The sequence below is a fragment of the Accipiter gentilis genome, chromosome 1 (genome assembly GCF_929443795.1).
Source record: "Accipiter gentilis chromosome 1, bAccGen1.1, whole genome shotgun sequence".
NCBI classification, from domain to species: domain Eukaryota; kingdom Metazoa; phylum Chordata; class Aves; order Accipitriformes; family Accipitridae; genus Astur; species Astur gentilis.
In genome coordinates, this window is record NC_064880.1 from 26,246,036 (window position 1) to 26,270,015 (window position 23,980).

At 36.4% G+C, this 23,980-nt stretch overlaps 1 protein-coding gene across 3 annotated transcripts in view; it reads right to left on the minus strand.

Moving 5' to 3' along the window:
* The window catches only part of PARD3B (par-3 family cell polarity regulator beta), a 442,140-nt gene that overhangs the window by 176,604 nt on the left and 241,556 nt on the right, over positions 1 to 23,980 (minus strand). For 2 of the 3 annotated variants that reach the window (XM_049807683.1, XM_049807673.1), the window contains exons 14-17: positions 19,887 to 19,986; positions 17,576 to 17,691; positions 9,500 to 9,520; positions 5,640 to 5,684 (exon numbers count right to left, since the gene is read on the minus strand). In XM_049807683.1, the coding sequence (XP_049663640.1) occupies positions 5,640 to 5,684; positions 9,500 to 9,520; positions 17,576 to 17,691; positions 19,887 to 19,986 (282 nt within the window). The remainder of the gene's footprint in view (positions 1 to 5,639; positions 5,685 to 9,499; positions 9,521 to 17,575; positions 17,692 to 19,886; positions 19,987 to 23,980) is intronic. The other variant, XM_049807694.1, reaches the window with a different exon arrangement.

The window sequence follows — 23,980 nt, forward strand, 5'->3', positions numbered from 1 at the left end:
CACTTGCTTGGAGAACCATAATCCAAGTTGATGATAATGATGATAATGATGATGATGATAATAATAATAATAATACCACCACCAGAAAAGAATCAATCAGGGAGAGAAGCCCAAAGTGAAGGTAACAGTAATGCAATGAAAATCTTGCAGAAGGTATTCCCAGCAATAAAGCATCAAAGTTAACCCATAGCTTAATGATTCAAAGCTTAGAGGCATGCGTTACGGGTAATATGGTGTACTGAAGCATAGAAAGATACTTGCATTTGCTTTTGTGTCAAACTGAAATAGCACCAAGCACTACACTGGCTAAACTAAGGGAAAAATCACAGTGCACAGCTTCCAGTGCTGCCACTGTTTGCTTGCCTCCAGTACCTAAGATACATAGGTTAGATTAGGCTACATTGGTATTGCTAAGGTATACCGCAGTCTGCAAAGTAGGCAATTCCTCTTCACGCTTGCAAGAATGATTGACGCAGCCAAGTATTACACTCTTTTTATCAGAGAAGTAAAATGAACTCAAATCAACCTTTTTTCTCCTCTCACAAATGCAGAGACAAGTGTCAGATTCTATATGCCACATGCTTTCAGTTACATAGTGGTAAGGTCTTTGTTTGGACAGGCACTTCACTTGCATACACCAGGCAGCTCAGCCATTTACATGAGTCTTTTCTACTGTGGATCTATTTACTGTATAAATCCTTATGAACTCAGTACTAAACCCAATGCCCCCTTTGAAAAGCTCAGCTTTAATGACATCTACAGCAGTGAGAAGGCTTGTTTAATAAAATTATGAGATCTGGCACGAGGAGAGGAGAACATCACTTCCCTATGCAGCTCTTTGACATAATTGTGTTACCTGGAAATCAAAAGCAAAACAGAAGCCCATCTTGCTACAATGGCACCAGTCTCAAGCCTAGCAGCATCCACTAAGCTTTTTGTAGTCCTTGCTAACCCCACCATTAACCCCCAACAAAATCCTTGATTAAAAGAAAGCCTTGTACTCATAAGCATGCTCATAAGCATGCATAAACCACTGGATTTTGCTGGTGTTCCAATATCTCAAGCTTTGCACGATTCCTCCAGTTTAAAAAAAAAAAAAGGTCCTCCCATTTTGTCTGCCCTTTCAAGTCTGAACTCAAGTTGCAGCAATAAGCTTAGCCTACCCATTATTCACACTTTTACCAGAACAAACTTTAACACACTGGATTCTGCCTGCACCAGACCCTACTTTGTCCCAGCAAAAAACTAAGCTTGAGTTCTTGAAATCACAGGTTATGTTTATATTTGCAAATTTAGCTAGCAGTGACTGGGCACACCTGAGTTCACTAGAATACAATCATCTACACTATAAAAGTGTTACAACAGCTCTTCTGCTCTCACAAACACTTCCTAGAAATGGTTCAGGAGTTAGGGTATACCAGGCACAGCTTTCAGAGGCAACCTGAAGCTATCTTACAATAGAGGCTCAGAGCACAGATGGGGATCATCCTGTGCTACTCAACTTTAAAACCAAAGGCGACATTCATCTTACACTCGTATAGATGCAACCTTAGCATCTCATAGACCCATTTCACCAACAAATGCAACCATGGCTTTCGCCATAGGCTGGAGAGCCTTTCTTGAAGGTAACAGTGAAGCTTAATCTGTTGCACTTTCCATATGCTATTCCAGTGGGCCATATAAAATCTGCCAATAAGCCTAACTTTTCAACCACTTCTGTGTCGTAAACCATAATCTTAATCCTCATCCTAGCCTTAATGAAACCTCAGTAAAATATATTTAATGCAGAATACATCCTGGCGTTTAAGGATGCAGAGATACAAGAAAACCTTTAACCTACCTTATTCCAAACTATCTCCAGTCCCAGTCTGAATCCCAGTTTAACCACAACTCAGTTACCCATACACAAAGCAGTAGAGACTGGAGGTCTACCAGGCATGTTGGGACTCAGAACTCATCAAAGCCCCTGACCTTGCAGGATTTAGCTGTACACCTACCTCTTCAAGCCTTCTTTCCCAGAATACTAATCCTACCCACAGGCTGAACAATAACCTGGTCACTGCACTGTCAGCAAAATTAACAGTAAGGGGCAGAATTTGACCAGAAGAATCCTTCAAACTATACCAACGGGCCTTTTCCTACTCGGGTCCTAACCCTATCTCTTGCCATATAGCATCAATTCGAATTCAGCTTGGTAACAGAGCTACCTCTGTATCAATCTTGCTGGCACTAATCCATAGCCCAGTCACATGTTCCTCACATAGCAGCCAGCAAGAAAATAAGATCTTCAACTCATCTTGTCTCAAAACTGTCTTGAAACGTAACCCCAGCCAAAATCATGGTCTAGTGACATTAAAATAAAAATAGGAAAGCTTTTTTGCCCATTTTGCTAATTAATATGTCAGAGCTCATAAAGAAAGACTCATCAGCTTTTCTCCAGCACTGCATCATCTGAAAGAGCTGTGTCAGCAGAGACCTCAGCAGACAGTCAATACATACTAAAAGTGTTCTAAGCAGTAAATCAGAACACAAAAAAAGAATTTCAGAAAAAAATAAAAATAGCTACAAAGAATCCAGTACTTTCAGTATCTGATACAAATCTGATCATATTTGATGTACCACAGTCTTGCCATTCCTTATTGAAGGGTATCCTCCTAGCTGTCCTGGAATTGCTTTTCTAAAAAGCTAAGAGTTCATGGAAAACTGAGCTAAAGTTTGCTGATTTTTCACCTTTGTGATATAAAATTTTTCTCCTGCCTTACAATAGAGGCACCACTTGTCCACTTCTCATTCTCGTTGGAATTGAGTTTAGGGAATGCAGACACACCATTGTTGAGTGCACAGGAAGCTTACAGAGGACAAAATCCTCCTTAGAGGGTTCAGAGAACATGCCGTACACACACACACAATCTGAACTCTGGTCTTTTCCAGAAACGGCCAAGTAGGCTGCATCAATACAGCACTCCAATGCTTTTGCCATTGGTATTGTGGAAAACATTTGCAACACTAAGAACACCTATAAGCACTGCAGGAGTCTTCAATCCGTCAGGATGAAGGACAAGCCAGCTATGAGAACCAGAATTCACAGATGCATTTCTGTGAGGATGAAATACAGGAACAAGTTTCCAGCTGTCTTCCCACAGAACATGCTTACAAGCTCAGGATGTGTCCAGGCATGCTTCTAAAACTCAAATCTACTTTTCAAAAAAAAAAAAAAAAAAAAAAAAAAAGGAGCTGCTGTTTGTGGGTGCAATATATAAAAACACAGAAAGATGGGGCTACAAGCTACAGATCCTTTTAATGCCTTGGTCTTCTGCAGAATTGCGATAACGCTTTTTGAAATGAATACACACTACTAACTCCTGCTGCTGCTCAGTAACATGTAATATGCGAGGGATACAGTAGCTATACCAAAAGCTGAGACTAAATGCTTGAAGAGTCACTGCCCCAGAAGGAATAGAACGGATATTTCCCTAGAGAGAATCACTCAATTGCGTATTTCATAGAACAAGTCATGTTGAAGGAGAGAAGCGATAATTGCATTGATTGTTAGTAGGTGATAATTAATTCTGTAGAGAAATATGCTTAATTTCCTGAAGGCTAGAATAGGATGGAAGCTCTTCGTTCTGCAATAAGAAAATAAAGGTGTGTTGCTCCCAGCACAAGCAGCTGTAATGTCTCTCTTGGCATGTTCTTAAAAAAGGTACCAGGCAGCACAACGAACAATGTTAAAACAAGAGTTCTGTGATGTGACTGAATGCCAGCAAAATGCATATATGATATATAATTCCAAAAAGCATACAGTAAAAAGAGACCAGAGAGAAAGAAAACCATGTTCTTGAACAAACCTTTAAAATAAATATTTGAATGGAACAATGAGAAAGCTGAAACTGCAGCTTGATTTCTCTTTATGACAGGTTAGGAAATGGAACAGAGAGGGGAGAAACATTTTTCAACAGTAATTTGAACAGTATTTAAAGTGGACAGAACCAAGAAAAATCATTTACACTCCAATCTTAGAAATTAGCCAGCTCCTTTTATTCTGAAGGGGAAAAAAAGAAACAACCTGTAGGGATCTTTCTATCTATTCCTTCAGTGATCTGTTGACCACTGACTTTAGTCTATGAAAAAAGATCTTGTAAGATCTAGGTACTTGTAAGAGGTCTATGAAGGATAAGTAAAGCAAACAAGCCAAAGTTCAATAAGCATGGGTCCGCATTTTCATATAAAATTTGTAGGTATCTTCAAATAGAAAACTTTTCAAAGCCACAGTTTTCAAGAATCTGGAGAAGTGTGCAGAAGAAAGATCAAATGCTGCTAAAAGTGATATTATAAAGCTTCATGTACCTATAACAACTGATTGCCAAAGAGTTACGATCTCACCAAGTTTCCCTCCAGTATTCTTTGATAGCAGTGAATTCCACTGATCTTTGGAAAACTGCATGATGTTGCAATGTTTGTAGTAATTTTTCTGCACAGGAAAAAACCTAAGGACAACGCCCCTAGCTTCTTCAAATTGACAAGATCTTTTCTTTGAAGCTTTCACATTCCCAAAACAAAAAGTTGAAAGAATTTTTTTCTCCCCAGCAGTGATAATGTTACCAGACTTATGAGCTACCCCCTAATTCAGAAAGAGAATCCAAGAAGTTCACAGACTTAGGAAAGATGCCAGAAAAATCTGAAAAGAGTTTGTCTAATAAGTTCAGGAAAAGGTCTTCAGTTAAGGAAAATCTACACCAGAGAATTAAAGGAGGACACTCAGTTGCACAGAGAAGGAATACCATAAACAATCAGGAATATCATAGTTTACCTTCTTTTACATGAATTCAGCTTTTTAATTCTATCAAAGAACTGGAAAAAGGCAACATGCAATCATGCTACAAAGGGGCAGCCTGAAGCTTCAGGGTTTTCTAACATCAGAAGAGACTACTGAGTAACTTGAGTTTTCTAGAAAGTTTAAGGTTTCTTATGTCAGCTTATCCATGGCTTGTGAAAAATTACATTATGTGACATTTCCTTGGAAGTTCTTTTAATACAAGAACTGCAAATTGTACAGTCCCATGGTGTGGTTTGCAGAACTTATTTAATATGTAGGTACAGTAATGACAGCAGTATGGACTCTTTTTTTTTTTTAATTATTACTATGGGCTGAAAATTTTAAGAAAAAACAAATTATTTCTACTGCACAAGCACAATGAAAGGAAAAGCTTTGACATTCTTTTTTTTAATCTGTAGAATTTTTTTAGAGTTATCTTCAACATTCTGGGTAATGGAAGTAGAAGTCAGAGGAAAAAAAAGCAAGAAATATTTACATTTTTCAAAATTTATATCATCTAAGTCTCCACATTCCACAAGACACCTTGCATTTGCCCTTATTTGAAAGGGCATCTTCTTCAGTTTACACCACTTGCACTAAAAAATAAAGTTACAGCTCTTCCTGCAAATGACTCAGCTACATACACTGTCTGGCATAGAACAATCCCTAATTCATCATTGTACAACTTGGAGTCAGTGCATACAAAGTAATGCCTTAATTTGCAACTCTCTTAGTCACCACAGTTTCTGTAAGCTGATTTCATTTACTGCCCATACTACTTTTAAGTTGCTGACTTTTCCTCCAAAATAGGAGAACAGCTTACCTGATTTGTGTCCGGCCAACAAACCAACTTTGCTTTCATCTGCCACTAGAGGAATAAGAGAAAAGAAACAAAGATCAGAAACTTACTTAAATTCACAAGCCTTTGAAACACTGTCAAATTATTTCAGACACATAGCATCCTAAATCTTTAAATTAGAATCGTTTGTAAAAAGCCTTTTTTTTTACCCAATCCACCTGGGGTGCTTCAAAGTCCAAATATCTGAATCAAAGCCCACTGAAACCAATAAAAGGACTACCAGCAGTCCTTGTGGGTTACAGATCAGGACCTCAGCACTTACACACTCAAAACTGAGTTGTTGGAAGAGCAATTGCATTTGTAAATAACTCATCTTGCCAGACAAATCACAGGGCATAGGAGAGTTGTAACATTTTCAGATCAAAGACTCCAAATGTAAAAAGAATCCAGATGTGGAAACCTTCCCATCTGCAAGACATCTCACTGACTCACAGGACCCTCTCTGCAGACAATGAGGTCTCCCAAAACCTGATCTTTTGGAAGGCTTATGCTTTTTTTTGTATGTTATGAATTATTTTATTTTACCTGTAAATTGTAGTATTTCACAACATCTTATAAAGGAAGATGTTTACAGTACTAACAGTTTGCAGACAGACTAGTGGAGGAACAAATTCTGAATGTAGCAAAAACTCTAATTTTTCTTCAGTAACTGTACTTCAGTTTATTATCATATATCTCAAGAAACTAATTAAAATACTCTCCCAGAGGGCTGAGGGGAAGAACCAATCACCATTTCTTAAAATGAATTCTATGCAAAGAAACGGTGCTAATGTAATGTTAGGGATGATAAAACAAGCACAGGAAATGAATGTTACATTGAAAGCTTATCCTTCAACTCTGCCTGCCCAAGCACTCCCTTATATTATGCCTTAAAACGTGATCTCTTTATATGATAAAATAAATTGTCCACTCATACCAAAAATACTATAAATGGGAACTTACACAAGCTTTGCATAGTGGTCACCATAAAAAGTTTACATACAAGGTTATCTGCAATGATACAGGAATGTGCTATTTTCTACCCAGGAAAGAACAGTGCAGTAGTCATTGACACTTAGAAGCTACTACTGGGAAAATAATCACAGTAAATATTTTCTTATATTGCCTCCCCACTTAGGGAAGCTTCCCCAACCCAGCATCAGATTCAGGACTGGGACTTGCAACTGGAATCATGAATTTACAACTGACCGTTCCATCTCTTCTCCACCTTGTAATCTGATAGTCATCTGATTATCAGTAAAATTGACACAGTATAGTTTTGTTGCGGGATGTGTAGCTTAATAAAGTAAGACTAACACTGTTTGCAGCGTCATGCGGAGATGCTGCAAAACAAAATGGACTAGTCAAAATTAGAAGTGCAACCAAAATTCAAGGCAGTTCTGTACTCCTTGTCCTTTAACCTTTCTTCTAGTCCCTGGAAATAATAACTAGTTAGCTCCTTGCTACGCAGTTCGATCCTGTAACGCAAAATGACCCGACAAGGATTTGCTATAAGGATAGTTCAACCTCCTTTTCCTCCTCCCTCCCACCAAATTTACCTCTAAGCAGAACACCATGGAAAACTTTAGTCCCAAAGGTTAGTATTTTGACAAGTTATGACTGTGTGAAAACACGGGATTATAATGGAAACTGATTTGCAACATTAATTATAGCAGTCACTAATGGCAACCACTATAATATATGATAATTACTTGGAGTAGGTTACGTTACAGTACTCAGGAGCTTTAAAAAACAGAGATACCAAGGTTTATGGTATTTTTTAAAAAATTATGCTGATGACTTGGTTTGCCTGAAACTAAGTTTTACATTATTAAAAGGGATAAATCCATTTAACTTAATCATACTTTACACACCAGCTTCACACACAAAAATTAGATTTTAATACTGGAGGGAAAAAAGGAAGACTAAAATGATTAGAAAATGAAAAATAATCTTACAAGAATACAAGGTTAGCATTATGAGTTTAAGCACACACACACAAAAATTGGGAAATGCAAAAATTAAAGTTTTATGTCAAAGTTTGAGCAAAATAGGTGCGCCCCTCCACAGGGTATTTTTCATTTCATGGGATATTATGCTTAGGCAGTCACTTCTAGGCTGGCCATCTTTCATTAGACTGAACATGAGTGGCACAGACAAGTCCATTGCATGAGAATCCTATTCCACCCCTTGTTTCCTCTGGGAACAAGGAGAAGACTACAGGAAAGAAGGAAAAGGCTAACAGGAGATAAATACTTTGTATGCCAAAATTGAAAACATTTTAACTGAAGATTTCATTTCAGAAATATACAAGATGTCCTGTTCCACAAAATAGCATTTGAATACACTACTCTGCATGTTGTTAAAAATTCATGCAATCATTCAGTTATGACAAAAATAGTATTTCTCTATCTTCCTTGGCTTTTGAAAAAAGCAAGAACTAGAGTGGAAATTTCTTTTCTAAAATTCCACTAGTGTTGGCCTATCTTTGCAGAAAGGCACCTGAAAGACTTTAAACAGGCAAAAAGTACTGTCTACTCTTAAAACTCAAGTAAAAAAAAGAATTATTTTTTTATTGCAACATCAAAAAGTAATTACATTCCAACTAACTGTGAAAAACTTCAGCTCAAGAGGATCGCACTTGGGAATGTGCAGTGCCAGGCTGGAATATGTCAGGAAAACATTTACAACAAAATTTCAACTATAACTATTTCTATGAAGACACTAGAAATACTAAATATTCTTGAACTAGGATTGTTAAATGCAAAATATTTCAAAAAAATGAAACCACCTAATTTGGGGACTGTAAACACAAACCTCAAAAAAAATCTGGGAAGGATCAATGCAAGGGTATAAATACATTCACAAACAAGAAGACACTTCTCCTTAACTTGTAAATCAAATAAATTCTTCACGTCCATGTCCCTGGAACTCCAGGGGATGTTAGTTCATGAAGTTATTAATATTTGTCAATACAAAACATGCTAGCTCTTTTAAAGTAACATCTATCATGTAGGAACCACATTTTTAGCGCAGAAGCCAGTTACGTATTCATTGTCAGTACTCAAAGTAATTGCTGAAATAAAAGTGACAGAAGTTCTACAACTATTTAATAAAAGCATGGACATTTGGGGAACTAGCAAAACCACAGATTATGAATGATGGAATACTACTAAAACAAACAAATCTTTCCAGCTGATAGCAAACAACTGATTTTTTTTTTTTTTTTAAACTATGCCAACAACCACAACAAACAGTAGAAAGAAACAACCCTCTATTCCATGAATAATCTAATGTATTAGGATTTCCTATGGTAATATTCTGGAGTGCTGTTTTGCTTTAAGAAAGTAAGTAGCATTGTTCAGCAGCAGTAAAAGCACCCAACAATGCATCCGTGTCCTTCCACATAATCTTTTGATTGCCGTTTGTGTGCCCTACTCAAGACAACCAAGGTAGCCATTTTATTTGAATTGCATGATTTTCAATGGTTTAGTACACAACAAGCCTTCTGTACTGCCTCAAAGTTTGCATCAAAATACAGTCTGGGTTTATTTAAAGGTCAACAAACTGCTTCCCAACTATGGTTTAGAGAAGCACAAATCAATGCTGCTGCCAATCGGGATAACCAGTTTCCCTCCTTTTGCCCACTTCAATCACTGTACCTACCATCATATCATTTTTCCCCAAAACAAGCAGTTACTACTATTCACAATATACAGGGTACTACTATTCAACTTAGTGCCTCTTTTCTGAAGGATCAGTTTGGCACATTGACTAAGAGCTACTTAAAATCTTCTAAATATGTGAAAATTACTTGTATTTCTGCTGGGCAAACTGACACGTACCTTTGAAGACCAGCTGCAGTTCTGCACTCAGAAAAGAAAGAAACAAGGAAGAAGCAAACAAGAATTAAAATTACAATTAATGAGAAATAATAAGAAGAGAGACTGAAACATCAAAGAATTTCCTAGAAAACAAATTTCCTGATACCTTTATTAGTCTATAGGAAGCCCAATATAAATTTTTTTATTATATGTTAGTCAATTAACAAGGGCTGTATTCCCAAACAACATATACAAATGATGCTTCTGTGCATTTTAGAATCCATCAGTTTCTATGGTATAAACACATGAAAATAAAGCAAAGCTACAAATTGGTCAGTTTTTTTCTGACGAACTGTAACCTTATCCAGCTCTTTCATCATAATGCAGGCACTGCATTGTCAATTAATTTTAGTCAATGACAGTGCCAATGACATATTTCTCCTGCCATAATTATTTTTTCTTGGTGAAGCATTTCCCCACCTAGAAATGGCATAGATCACTCAGAAATTGTGCCAAATGTTTGCTCACAACCATCACTTAAAAAATGCTGCTTGCTGTTCTAGGTTTGCCCTGTAGTACTGCGTACAACGACCACAGGCTTTTGTACCAAAATCTACAGGAGCAATAAAATGTGCATATTAGGAAGGATGAACTTGCACTGTCTTAAAATATTTTCCTTCAATTCCCCCTCCTACCCTCTCTAGCCTTCTCATAAGGGTCCTGTCTCTCCTGTTCTGGGGTCACCTGGTTATCTACCACCTACTTATGCTGGAAGGATTATGAGTCCTTGATAGATTCCTGTTCACTTCAATGTTGAAAAGCAGTGAGACTAGCTTTTTTTTTTTTTTTGCACAAGGACTAAGGATAAATTATATTTATGCGGTAAAAAAGGTAAACCTTTTCCAAAATGGCATCTAACAAATTTGGGATGCCCTGTTCAGCACACAGACAGGAACAAATCACATCCAAACCAAGACTCTGGATTCTTTTTCTCACCTGTACAAGGTTTTCTCTAATTAGGTTTCTCAGAACATTTTTGTTAGAACTGATTGAATACTTCAACTGTACTCAGAGAAGGTCCCCAAGGCATACATCTTGTGTGTCAGCACATGAAAATGCCTAAGCTTGCATTCACTATTACTACTACTTGTTGAAGAACCAGCAGTACAGTTCATGCTGTCCAATAGACACATTTACCTTTAAATAGAAGGTTTTCTCCTGGCAGAAAATAACATTAGTTTACAATTGCCCAGCCAGCATGATATAAATTTCTTCACTTTCTTCTAGTGGCACAACTACTCCTTTTTGAAGGTTACACTGCTAATTAAGGCCATCATGGCTTCTTTTACACGTTTGTTGTCATCTTTAACTCTCTCTCACCTCTGTTCCACAGAAACTGTACCAGGCTAAAACTGATCCAACTGCCCTGCTACACATCTCCTGCACGTCATTAACACTTTCCAAACTCCTAGGGTTAACCCCCAAATTCCTAATTTAATCTGTAATTCACTGGTTGCAGACATTGATAGGGAACAGATTTACAACAAAGTGTTCTTAAAAGTTGCTTCATTACCACCTGTACTTTCTTTCTTATAGTAGCTATACATTAACTTAATTGCTATTTCCTCCCCCTAATGATTTAATAATCTAAGTGCATTAACAGATCAACTCACTTCAAAATTAAAAGCAGCTTAAGAAACTACCACCTCAACCATGTGTTAGCATTTTCTTGGCTCTATCATCATCACAGCTCATATCATGCTCCCAGTCTGCTCCACAGCAAGCTTCCTTGAATCTTAGGAGATTTCTACAAAACCAGTCCAAAATGTTGATATTCCTGTCCACTTCTGCCATTATGCCACAGCTCACCTTCCCCTCAATTGCATCAACGCAGATGTGGTGTAAAACTGAGTAACAGAATTGACCTTGTTAAAAGCCTTTCTTTTCATACAGAATAAACCTAATTTCAGTCTCAATTTAATTCACAGTCTCCCTATCACTTAATAAATGATTTTGTTCCATTCCCTACTTCTAGACCTTACAAACAGAAATTTCAAAGTAATTTAAGCTAAGAAAACTACGTTGTGTTAATTTTTAAAAATCTATTCTGCAGAGTGGCTTCAGAAAATATACATCTAATCTGGCAGTACTAGAAAATTATTCATGACATAGGCTAGAATAATTTTAAAATCTCTCTTGGCCCTTGATCTCAAAGACAATCATAGCTATAAGCAATATAGTTTTTCCTAAACCCATGACATTTTTGGTTTTGAAAAGTCTCTCTTCAAGAGATGATTTGTTAAATTACTGTTACAAGCCAGTAATATTGAAAGGTCTGTTAGAATTCTGGGTAACCATCATCTCCATTTCCTCATTACTTTTCTAGTGAACTTATCTGGCTCCTAAGTGTAGTTCTGAAGTTGGTTTCTACCCAAAGCAACCCGACAAATATATTCCATACATACATGGTTAACAAAATAATGATTTTAAAATACCAAACCACTTTTTGTCCCACTAATACCATAACTCTTACTAGGCACCTCCCAAAATGTATTCTTTTAATTGCATCTAAATCAAAACATTGTTTAAATCGAAGAGTAATCTCCATTAGCTCTGCCTGGTCCTCATTTGGCTACAGTTTAAGATATTTATTTCAAAATCCAAAATTACGCTCAGAATAAGAGTAATCTGGTTCAGAGCAAACCGCGAAGTAGCTAATACCTAGTAGAATCCTGACTGCATTTTCCACATCCTTCTGGATGTGAAACACTGGGTTCTCTTTGTTTTGAGGTGTTTTACAAGTATGAACTGTAATCGAATGCATGCCTTCACTAACAACGAAATTAGCATTAATTAAATATTGGCTTCCTTGCAGAATACTCCATACCTCACATCTTGCATATTCACTTGCTAATTATTCCTAAATACATAAATAAATTGGCCGATATCTTTAATAAATATGCCCCAAGGTTAAGGGACTCTGAGTATGTCTAACGATATTTTAGCAAGTAATAATTCACTCACATTTAAAATCAAGTAAAAAACATTTCCATTTCTTCAGGCTGTAGAGCTTAATCAGTTAAGATCTATGGGTTTTTGCTTTTTATGGGGAAAGAAAGGGAGAGTGGAGCAGTACCTTGGGTCATGGGTTATTATACCAACATCCTCAAATATAAATCTACACAGTACTTTGCCTGAATTGATACACAGCAAAATTGCTATATACTCATATGATTCAATTTCACATTGCTTCAGGTTAAAACAAGCCACACTTTCATGTGTTTGAATACAATTCCCATGGCTGTAGTTTTTACAGCACATTTATGCATAGCCTAAATCACGCCTGTGCATAAAGATTTATGGAAAATAAGGGTGTTGGAGATAAAAAATAAAACACCTTCTTTCCTTTCTTTTTGTTAGGGCACACCGGTTTTCACCTTCCAATACAACATTAAATAAAATAAATCCACATTGCCATTCACTCTCCACAAAAATTACCTTTTTAATACAGCTAAAAGAAAGAACAGATACTACTAAAAATGGATTCTGATGAATTATTAGATAGAAATTCTTCTCTAGACAACTGTGGTAATGTATGGGAAATGTGTGTGTATAGAAAGTTGTTAAAGGAAAGGGAAAATCATCCTTCCAATAACTTCTATAGAAGCCATTGATTTCTTCTTCATTTTCAATCTGCCATTAAGTTTCAAAAAAAGTGTACCACTCAAGTGGGAAGGGACAACATTACATTAATTTTTAGCATTTTTTAATTTGTTTTTTTTGCTTACTTTTAATGCTATGCTATAAGCACAAGTCCAAACTTGCATGCAGTCTAAATTGGTCAGTACAGGCATGCACTCTAAGTCAGACTTCATTTGGCCCTGCACAAATTCTTGAAATGACAGTATGAGGAGAATCTTTTTTTTGCTAACATATCCAAACACCATCATCCATAACAAAAAAATTTATGCAACTGAGTGGACGTGTCAGGTGCCAGGATCAACAGAAAGAAAGGGGTGGCTGCACTCTTATCACCCAGTTCAAAATAAAAGTAGACAAGGCAAACAAAAGATATACCATAAGACACAGGATATGAACTCTACCAGTGATCCAGAAAGTGCTGTCATTATCTCAACGAAGCAGCAGGGAAGAACATTAGGACTTACAGCTGATATGGAACTAATCTGTACCCTATTACTCTGAACGAAGCTGTAAATTTTGAGAAGCCTTTGACCACTGTGTAAATGATGGATGCTAAAGCAGGGAACCAGTCACCCTGCCTCCATACACTTTGCGCAAGGACATCTAAACATATGAGGCAAGGTTCTGCTCAAGCCTGCAAAACCAAAGAAATTATCACTACGACTACACTTGCCTTTATGTATTTTTAATTTCTATGACAGTAACTCACAAATGCCACTAATTATTTTTTTTAAAGTAGATTAAGCAAAACCCAACTCATCTGCAAATAACTTGACTTCTTCAAATACACCAGCTCCAAACAATGCTACTTTTAGATTCACGCTATTCATGAATTTAGCAGTTAAGACTTGTGTCAGTTCATACGACTCATGGCACACGCATGATGGCATAGAGCCCTGCCTAAACAACCAGGTGGCAGTGGTTCATGCCCTCTGCTCCTGTCCAGCTGCCCAGTCAATGATCCAGAAATGCACTAAAAGTCAAGAAATTAAAGCACGTCTGCCCTACTGGCAAGTAACCTACAGCTTTTGCCGCATGCGCTAAGTTCCTTTCGTTACAAGATTTGCTCAAGAGGCACAATGACAAATTGATGCAACATGTTAGCAGTACTGAGCACTTTTTGATCACCCATCCTTATTTCCTGACATAATTCGCTAAGGATATTAATTCATAATTATAGTAATTATTATTTTGTAAATAGATTCAACTGCAAAACAGATTAAGCACTCAAAGGTTTCTGGGCCTAAAATATATAAAACTGAAAAGATGAACATCAGTGTTAAACGGGTTTCCATTGTGAATCTATGTAATTATAGACTAGTCTTTACTTAACAGATTTGCTTCTTGTGTATACATCAACATCAACTCACCAAAGCCAGAAAGATTCTTACTATACAATTTCATTAGCTCCCTAATTTAATGAATTTACTATTTTCTCATAAGGTTCACAATCCATAGCAATATCTGGATTCTCGGGACTCCTGTGTTTAAAATTTTCCATTACCTGTCTTTGATGATCCTTCTGATAGTGATGCCATTATGTAATCCATGCCTTTGTAACCTTGTAATTAGGCAATAGACGCATTAGACATGTTTCAAGGTAAAGTAGAATGTTTCAAAAGTGAATAGCAGTACGAATTTCACATTTATGCCCTGTATTACACAAATTCTGTTGTCTACTGAGTTCATCATAGCATTATTCTGGTTTAGAGACACCCAGGTGATTTCTGGACCTTGTAACCTGAAAGGCTGGTTATGTCTTCCCAGATCACTGTGGAGACACCCAATTCAGAGACAACTTGGTTTAAAAGGAAAGAAACTGCATTTAAGTCACATTTTGTAAAGTCGTGGAGCTCTCCTCCTGGACTCTAATTCTGTGATTTTTCTGTTCACCGTGTTAGATTATTTTGGAAGGGATTGGCAGAACTTGAGAACAACAAAAAAAAGTACTAAGTGGACAGCATCCCATGACTACTGGAAAAAGAGGGCTTAGCAGTTATACAAGCATTTTCAGATAAGGGAAACTCTTCTTTGTTACCAAATGTGCTGCATAGCTCCTCTGTGGTGCTGAACAAATCTCTCTCACAACCTCAACTCTGGGTCTGGAAGATGAAGACAGCAGCACTTCCCATCTTTTCTTTTTTTTGTGGCAAACAATGCACTGGAATCAATAATGGGTACACAGCTGCATGTTGGGATGAGAAGCTACTATGAGTCATGCCTGCAGTTAAGTAATGAGCGAAATATAAAAACAAACTAAGAAATAATTTTGCTTTCCCCAAAATCCATTTTGGAGTGTGCATTATATGAATGCTCTATTTGGAAGCACAGTTTTATATACCAAATTATTGGGATTTTATTTGCATTAGAAGCATTTTATATTGCAGTTACTTCACTTAACATTTTCATGTTTCTTTTCCTTTTACCCTTCCACTCAGAACCTTCTGCTTAAAATCTTTGAAAAGGTGGCAAGTTGAACATGGTACTGCACTGCTTGCTAGAGAACGGCTACAAAAGATCCTAGCTTTCATCTTTCTCAGCTTCTTTATTTGCCAAGCTACATACAAGCAATTTTACTTCATCCATTGTTATTGATATAACACAGGATGGGTGCGGGTCTTTCACAGTCCCTCCTGTTCTTTAAATGACTGTCTCAGGTAATAGATTTAGCTTCGCATCACCATATATGAGAAGGAGAAAACATTAGAGCATCACATCAGACTGATTATTATCCCTTTTGTATTTTACTTTGATAGCAGAAGGGCTGTTTTCAACAGTTACCTTCTATGAGGAACAATTTTTGAAAGATCTTAAACACATATTGGTACCCAATTTTTATTTTATTTTTTGTAACCAATTTTATTTTAGTTTTTAACTACTATGATTTAGTGACTAATATACACATTCTCAGAGCATTGTTTCTGGGTGTCAAGAGCAGATTCCTTATACGAATTTGAATCTCACAATATAAATGAACATAAGCCAGGACAAAAGGAAGTACAAGTTACCTGGTAGTTCTGAATATGCTCTCAAGTGCACTCCCATTGCCTAATTTTATATTGGTGCTTGTGAGCATTCTTTCTAGTGACTTCTGTGGGAGCTGTAAGTAAACATTTCTAAAAGAAGATTCGGTAAAGTTGAACATTATTTTTTTTAGTAGACTACATACAATATACGTTTTGACTCAAGTTTGTAAACTCATTCCATTCTTTAAAAAAAAAAAATAAATCTAATGCATTAACTCTTTGTCAAAACAGTGGAACAGAACTGCAGAAAGATGAATTTCTGGTCTGGTCATGCAGTAGCTTTAAAATTCTGCCTTAAGAACTCCCCTACATGAATTCTTAGCCATTCTTATCCTGCATTAGTAACTGTTTGACTTTCCTTACACTCCATTAAAGGAGTACACACATTTTAGGTTACATTAAAATATTACATTAAGATTACAATAAAAATCAACAATACAAAAACTTAGACCAATCTAGAGCATTTCAAGAAAAAAAAAAAATTAGCACCACCATGAAGCTACCTTGAAACTATATATGAAATTAATCATTATCTATTAATGGTGCACAAAATCCGATCCAACAAAACACACGAATCTATGATTAAAGACAATCTAATGGCAGGTCTCAAAGTTACTCCATCAAGAATGAGTGCCACAAAGAATTAGAAGGAAAAAGAAAAGCTTATTCGGTTTTATTTGAGGTTTAAGAACTTTCTGAATTTTTCCTTGAACTGTCATTAAAACATGACTCTGTTTTCAACTGCAATAACCCTTCAATCTTCCACTTGCAAATGCTTTCCCAGTATTGAAAGAGCCATTTCCTTTCTGCTTCACACACTCTGCAAGATTTTCTGCACAGCATCGGTGGGTAAAGGACCATAACCTTACCACTCTTCAAGCATTTATAAAGATCTACTGCAACACTTTGATTGCCTGTGTTTGTTATTGTCAATGAAGAAATATACAACTTGTCTTAGGAAAGTTAGCCGTTGTCCAGTGTAGTTTTGCAATCATTTATATTCTATAATAAAATGACTTTTGTTACTGTTGTTTTGCTATATTTTTTTAGACACATAAAACTAGTACTACAATTCTTTCTGCTCATTTTTACAAATGCTCCCTCTTCCTCAGCTAAGATTTCAATACAATGGATAGAATGGCCTTTAAGAAAAAGAAAAGAAAAAAAAAAAGACCTTTCTTCAGCTTCAGTAAAAAGGATACTTGCAATTAGATGCTACAGGAGGCTGACCATTGTCCCCATCACCGTACTTCCTCTGCAGAACTTAATCCCTGATGTTTGTGTTTAAGAAACAAAAGCAAGAAACAGACATGGTGCAGATGGGCTAAGGCTAAAAAGCTGACCTGTATGTCACCCCACCCCTTCTTACCCAGATCCATGCTTTTTGAGGCTTTCAGATTAATTGATTCAGACTGCTTGGCTGGTGTCAAAGATCTGAAGTTGATGTGCTGATCTGCTAAATGCACTGCTGAATTTATGATAGGGCTGCAGGGAAAAAAAAAAAAAAAAAAGACACGTAAAATAGTTAGATACCAGTTCAAAACACAAGTCAACTAAATAAAGCATGCACAAATATACACACATGTGTTTCTTTCTCCAGTTGCTTACAGCCATGCATTTTAAAATCAGTTATTGATCCTCAACTTTCTTTTTTGAGACTTAACACATCCAGTCACTTGTTTTTCATCATGGGTGCAAATATAAATGTAAATGCTTAGTGATAATTACTTTTAAACAATTCAGATTTTATTTAGCAGAAGAAAAGAGGAATATACCAATTTTTAAATTTTTTTCCAAGCATTTTGCTAGTTCTATTTAACCACTGCATTTCCAAATAACAAGCTGCATAAAGTTGCAAAAATATTACCAATGCATCTGGCTCAGTTCTACTTCATCTGCTAATATAAGGTGATTTTATCGCTGTGTACCACTTCTGTAGAGGCTGGAGCCTGGAGGTCTTATGGAGGGTGCCATAACACTCTGAAGAATTTCAAGGTATTATGGTTTGGTTGTTTGTGGTTTTTTTGTGGTTTGTTTGGTGGTTGTTTTTTTTTTAATTATTTTACTTCAAGTTAGGCAAATATCTAAACATTTCAAAATTCCACCTGAGTGAAACTCAAAGTAACTTTCACCTGTGAGGAGTCAAAACACCTCACTGCAATCCATTTGAAATCTTCCATGTCTCTTTTCAATTAGAAACACATATTATTATTTTAAATGCTCTAAAACCAAAAAGAAGTTCCAAAATTAAAAACATTTATTTCCAAACTGTTCAATCAAAAGGTTTAGTTTTACAGTGCCCCAACACTTTCCCCAGTTTTTTGCTGAAACGCAATTTCAGTGAAATCAGTGTAACTTGCCACAGCAATTCAATTTCAACAAAACTTAAGTTCCAAACAGAAAACCAATACAACACTGGAAAAAAGTCAGGGTGGGAGAAAGGGCCTGTAAATCCATCATCATTTTAATACATGGTTATCATTTAATGTTTTTGCTCCCAGCTTGTTGAAAAATTAGGAACCAATTCTAGCAAACAACTGCAGGTGAGAATTTAATGCATAGTTCCATTAGTCTATGTAGACTTTTGTTTGTTTGCAATGTCATACATACCTGCCTGGCAGACCAGATATTATAAAATTACACTAGTGAAATTTCTCTATGTTAGCAAAAAGAAAATAGTTACAAGAGTCTTCATTGCTTGAAGAATTCAAGGTATCCATAATAAAATATATCCACTCTTTGATACTACATGCAGCCTATCATTTAAAGGGTAGCTTTTAATCACATCCATGCACACAAGGACAGAAGTACGGCTCAGTTTTTAGTTGAAATGTATACTTTCCTAATATCTTTACAATAAAACAGTTGCATGACTATCAAAACTGAATACACACAAAATTAGTAAAGTGTTCAACATTGAATTTTCAGCATCAGAAGCATGATAGGTTGAAATGATACTTTGACTTGAATCCTGTGCTGCTTGAGGCAGACAAAGTATATGCCGTCATGAACTTCAACATGTTTACACTTTTTTCTGCACTTCCAAACTTCCATATTTACTAAGGAAATTAAAGCTTGTAGCTGCCATCAAACATACCAGTCTTCACAAAAGGTATTCTTAAAATATCTGAAAAATCTACCCAGTGCATTTACAACTGGCAAAGGGTCCATTTGTTTTTCCCCTACACACTTCAATGTTCAAACTTACTGAAGCTTCATTTTGTAACCTCAAGAATGTCTTTGGCTGACATGCTGCATAGGAAGATTCAGTTTCCTACAAACTGAATTTGGCTACGGCTTTTAAAGCTTGAAGAGACTTCAGGCACTACATCTACATATAGCACCTATTGGTATAGTTTTAAATTAACTTTTTTTTTTTTTTTTTTAATAAATTGGGATTATGTTTTGGGATTCTTTTTGTTTTACTGAACACATGCTGGGTATTGTGATCCATATACCATGGATAGCAGGCATACTGCAGCTTATGAACAATTGCAATGGATGTTGCAATAAATGCTAATGTAACATTCCCAGCTTCTATTAAATGATCATCCAGGCAACTAAAAATAGTGGTACAAATTTTTACAAAATAAAAAGTGATTTTAAAATCAATTAGAACTACTTTCATAACCACTAATGAGCATTTAGGGCCGTAGTATTAAGAATGGACAAAGTCCAACCTATGATTATAATCCTCATTCAGCAGATCCTCACTGGGATGCGGTGGGAGAGGTGGAGGGGTTTCGTTTTCACCATTACCACGATCAGACACTGGCAAATCTGAAATAAAATTGAAAAAGAGGTTACATAAACTGCAGAAACAAGTACATTATACCAGTTCACTGATCAATGACTGGACTGGAAGGCCTCAAAGCAACACTGAAGTGAGTCACAAATTATTCAAATCCCTAAACTAAACTAGAATTAAAATCACACCAGGCAGAAAATATACTCCTTGGGATTTCCTGAGGAGCTGATTTTCAGATTTGCATATGCATAATTAAAGATAAATATAGGGAAACTTTGTGCTTATAGTGAAGTTGAGTGCAAGGTACAAATTGCTTTACTCCATTTGAGTGGATTTTCACTTCTACATAGCTGCATCCTAACTGACTGTAGGTTCATGCTTTCATTCCCTTTGATGGGGAGCATTTACCTTTCATGTAGAGAAGAGAACCTCATTCTCAGCAAAGAGTTAAGAAAAAGAAAAATTTCTGTTATCCCATGGCAAGAGAAGAAAGACGCATTTCTGAATTACAGTCTTCATTTTCCTACCATTAGGGTAATTCCTTCTTTACCTTTACAAAAGGCATTCAACTCACACCAGAAAATTACTTTGGATGAAAAAAATCCATGAACTACTCAATTAAACCATTCAGTGGTTTGCTAAGCAACAACACTTACATACCTGCAGTATTTAATATGATTGCTGTGTCTGCTGTAGACCAGTTCATTATTGTACTGTAAATTCACCTCTCAGTCTAAAGCTTTAGTCTTGTAAGAAGTCTCTACATTTTTCAATATAGAACATGACTTCACCCCTCCAAAACTTAACAGAAAATACGGACACTTAATAATTCTTGGGCTTCAATGGCAGGTAAGCGATTTAACAATACTGACATACCACACTGCCATGTGACCTGTTCTGTTGCATTGAATGTTGCTAGTCTTTTTGCACAATCCTGCATGAAAGTACTAATCTCACCTGAGAGAAAAAGGGTTTATAAGGAGGGGATCAAGGCAGACCGCAATAGATTATATTTATTAGGTAGGAGCACTGAGATAGTTCCCTAAAAGCAAATGAACAAAAAAAGACCAAACAAACCCACGCTATTAGCTCAAGAATCCTGTAAAACTCCTATTGGCTGGATAGCCTCCTAAGGATCAGAAAGATAAGAAATAGTTCAAACTCTGTCAAAAGTGAGAATGTCATCAGAAGAAAGCAAAGGTGAGCAGATGAGGAGAAAAGTTCTAACAAGACCTTAGAAGTATCTATTGCCTGTCTGACACAGAAAACAGGTATGCTACCTATCATATATGCACACTGGCTTCTTGCATTATGATCACATTCTGTCAGGTTGCAATTTATGGACAGGGAACAGAGATGAGGAGTAAATGGCAGGTTCTCACAGAAGAAAGAATTTAGAACAAAGGGAAACTCGCACTGTTCAATGTAATTAAATGATGTGAAAGATGAATAGGAAGATGAAAAAATTTACTCGTGCAAAACCACTCAGAACTACCAAAAATAAGCAGACTATGAAGCTCTGCAAAAAGATTGCAGGATATTAAGTAGGAAATGCAGGTGAAATTCCCTGTCAGTGACTGCAATGTGATAGACATGGGGGTAGGGGAAAACTCTTGACACATACACAAAGGCTATTACTTTAGCAATTACCACTCTGGAACAACACAATAGAAGTGCACTGGATTGTTCTTTGAATATATGCTTAGTGAAGTCAAGAGGAAACATTCAGAGCCTCAAGGAAAGTCCAAACACTCCATCTAGAACTCAGAGTTAATGGTGTGCCTAGTTTTTAAATAGCATCTAAGTTTTCATTCTTCCTATCTGAAAAGGGATGTAAAATAATTCAGAAATCTATTGAAAAGGTGGCAAGATAGTTGGACACATGTAGAAACATTCTGAACAAGGAATATGGACTAGGATTCTTTGGTTTAGAGTAAGAAGCAATAAAAGGGGATACAGGAGGACTCTATGAAATTGTAAAAGCTATGCATAAGGTGCAAAAGAAGCTCTCACTGACTGTCTCATACACAGTAACTAGAAGGCACCCAGTGTAACTATCAAGTAACACACCTAGGACAAACACAAAGTAGTATTTTTTCCTGTGCAATTAAATCATGGTACTCATTGCCATTAGGATGTTTTGGAAACCAAAATTTTAAAAAATATTAAGAAATGGACTAAAAGTTAGAGAGGTATCAGTGGCAGAGTGGTCCAGACAGAACCTTTGATTTAGAAAGTCCCTAAATCACTGACTACCCTAAGTAGGAAACAGATGTCTGATGAAGGGGGGTGGGGTGGGAAATCACACTGCACCTTACCCTCTTTGCGCAGCCTCCAACAGCCACAGCAAGAGATAGAGCATATCGTGTAGTTATATTAACTTTGATTCACAGTAACTGATACATCATTTCACAAAGGCTGTTTGGTGACAGGTTACCACTGCCATTTTTCTTGCAGTACGGAAATGGTACACACAGAAAAATGATACACACAGAAAAAAGTCAGACTTCCTGAGCAAATCAGAAATGATCACAAGGGGCTACAGCTCCCAGCAAAATGGTAGCAGGAGCAAAAGAGTGAGAGAATTTAATGTAAGAGACAGTCACTGGCTCCATGTTCAAGACCTCACAAAATGATCATAACAGATGCAGAGAGATCAGAGGAACAGCTAAGCCACTAAACAAGATGTACTGAATTTACAGTTTAGGAGAGCAAATAATTGAGTCTGTCTAAGATATATGTAATGTTTACAAGCAAAATTTAAGCATTAACTTAAAATTTCACTTCTTAATTTTCTATCTTGACATTACCACACATGTATGAAAACAGAGATGCTTGTACAACCACGAAGACTTGGCAGTCTATGGTAGTAGAGAGAGTTTATGATTATTCTACTACTTAACCAGAGAGATGACAGCATTTCCCTTATAACCATTTATAATGTAGGGTTATAAGAAATATATAAGAACCTCTAATGAAACACATTCCAGTAATCTTTCAACACCAGGAATGTAAAGCTGCTGGCACTGAAGTATCAGTTCTCAAAGAGGTTGTTCTAAAAAACACTGAATCTGTGCAACAGCTTGGCAGCAAAAGAAGTGAGGACCTGAAGGCAGCAAGTATTATTCATGCAAAAATAGAACAAACACTGGCATTTCAATATTGGATCAGTATCCCCTCCCCCTTTATTTAAATATCCACAGGCAAGACAAAATGTAATGTTTTGGCTATAACCACTTTTCCCCAGACATTAGTTTTTCTTGCTCACGCATAATAAAAAAGACTCTTAAAACAGACAGCAATTTTAGCAGGCCAAGCTTCAGTGTATTTTGCTGAGCTTTTATAATAATTTTATTGGTAGGAGCAGTGAATGATACTGGAAATAACTTATTAGAAAACTTTAATTGAGAAAGTGACATTTTATTAAACATAATACAGCTCCCATCATTAAATTCTTACATTAGATTCTGTATTACATTAAAAATCTCTTCCATCTTTCATTATTCTTTGCAAAAATGCACCAGCTGTATTTCTACATACAAGATCTGGATAGTACACCATAAGAGTACAAGGGACTGTTTGTGCCTGTCACAAGAAGCTCACCGTGTCTGTGGCTCACATCCTTAAACAGACACACAACCTAAAGTTCATAAGTCAGTTAAATGAGGGTTGTGCATAGGCATAGTGTTTTGCCTTTACAGATGCCTTGAAATACTGAGGACAAAACTTTACAAGAAACAATGCAAAAAAATTTTTGAACCAGTGACTAGAAATAAGTGACAAGCTCATATCGAAAGTAGAATGAGTATTAGCTCAGTAATAATTAATACTATGACTTCAAAATTAGAGAAAGATTTCTACAACGTACAGGACTACTGTAAGCCTAAAGTGTCTTTCACCAAGAAAATGAGCCCTACTGCAGACACCCTACTGCTGAAAGGGCCTGTGCAGTTCTCCATTAAGATCACTTAAATTTTACTCATCAAATGCCAACTCTTCAACCGAAATTGCAAGACAGTGATACTT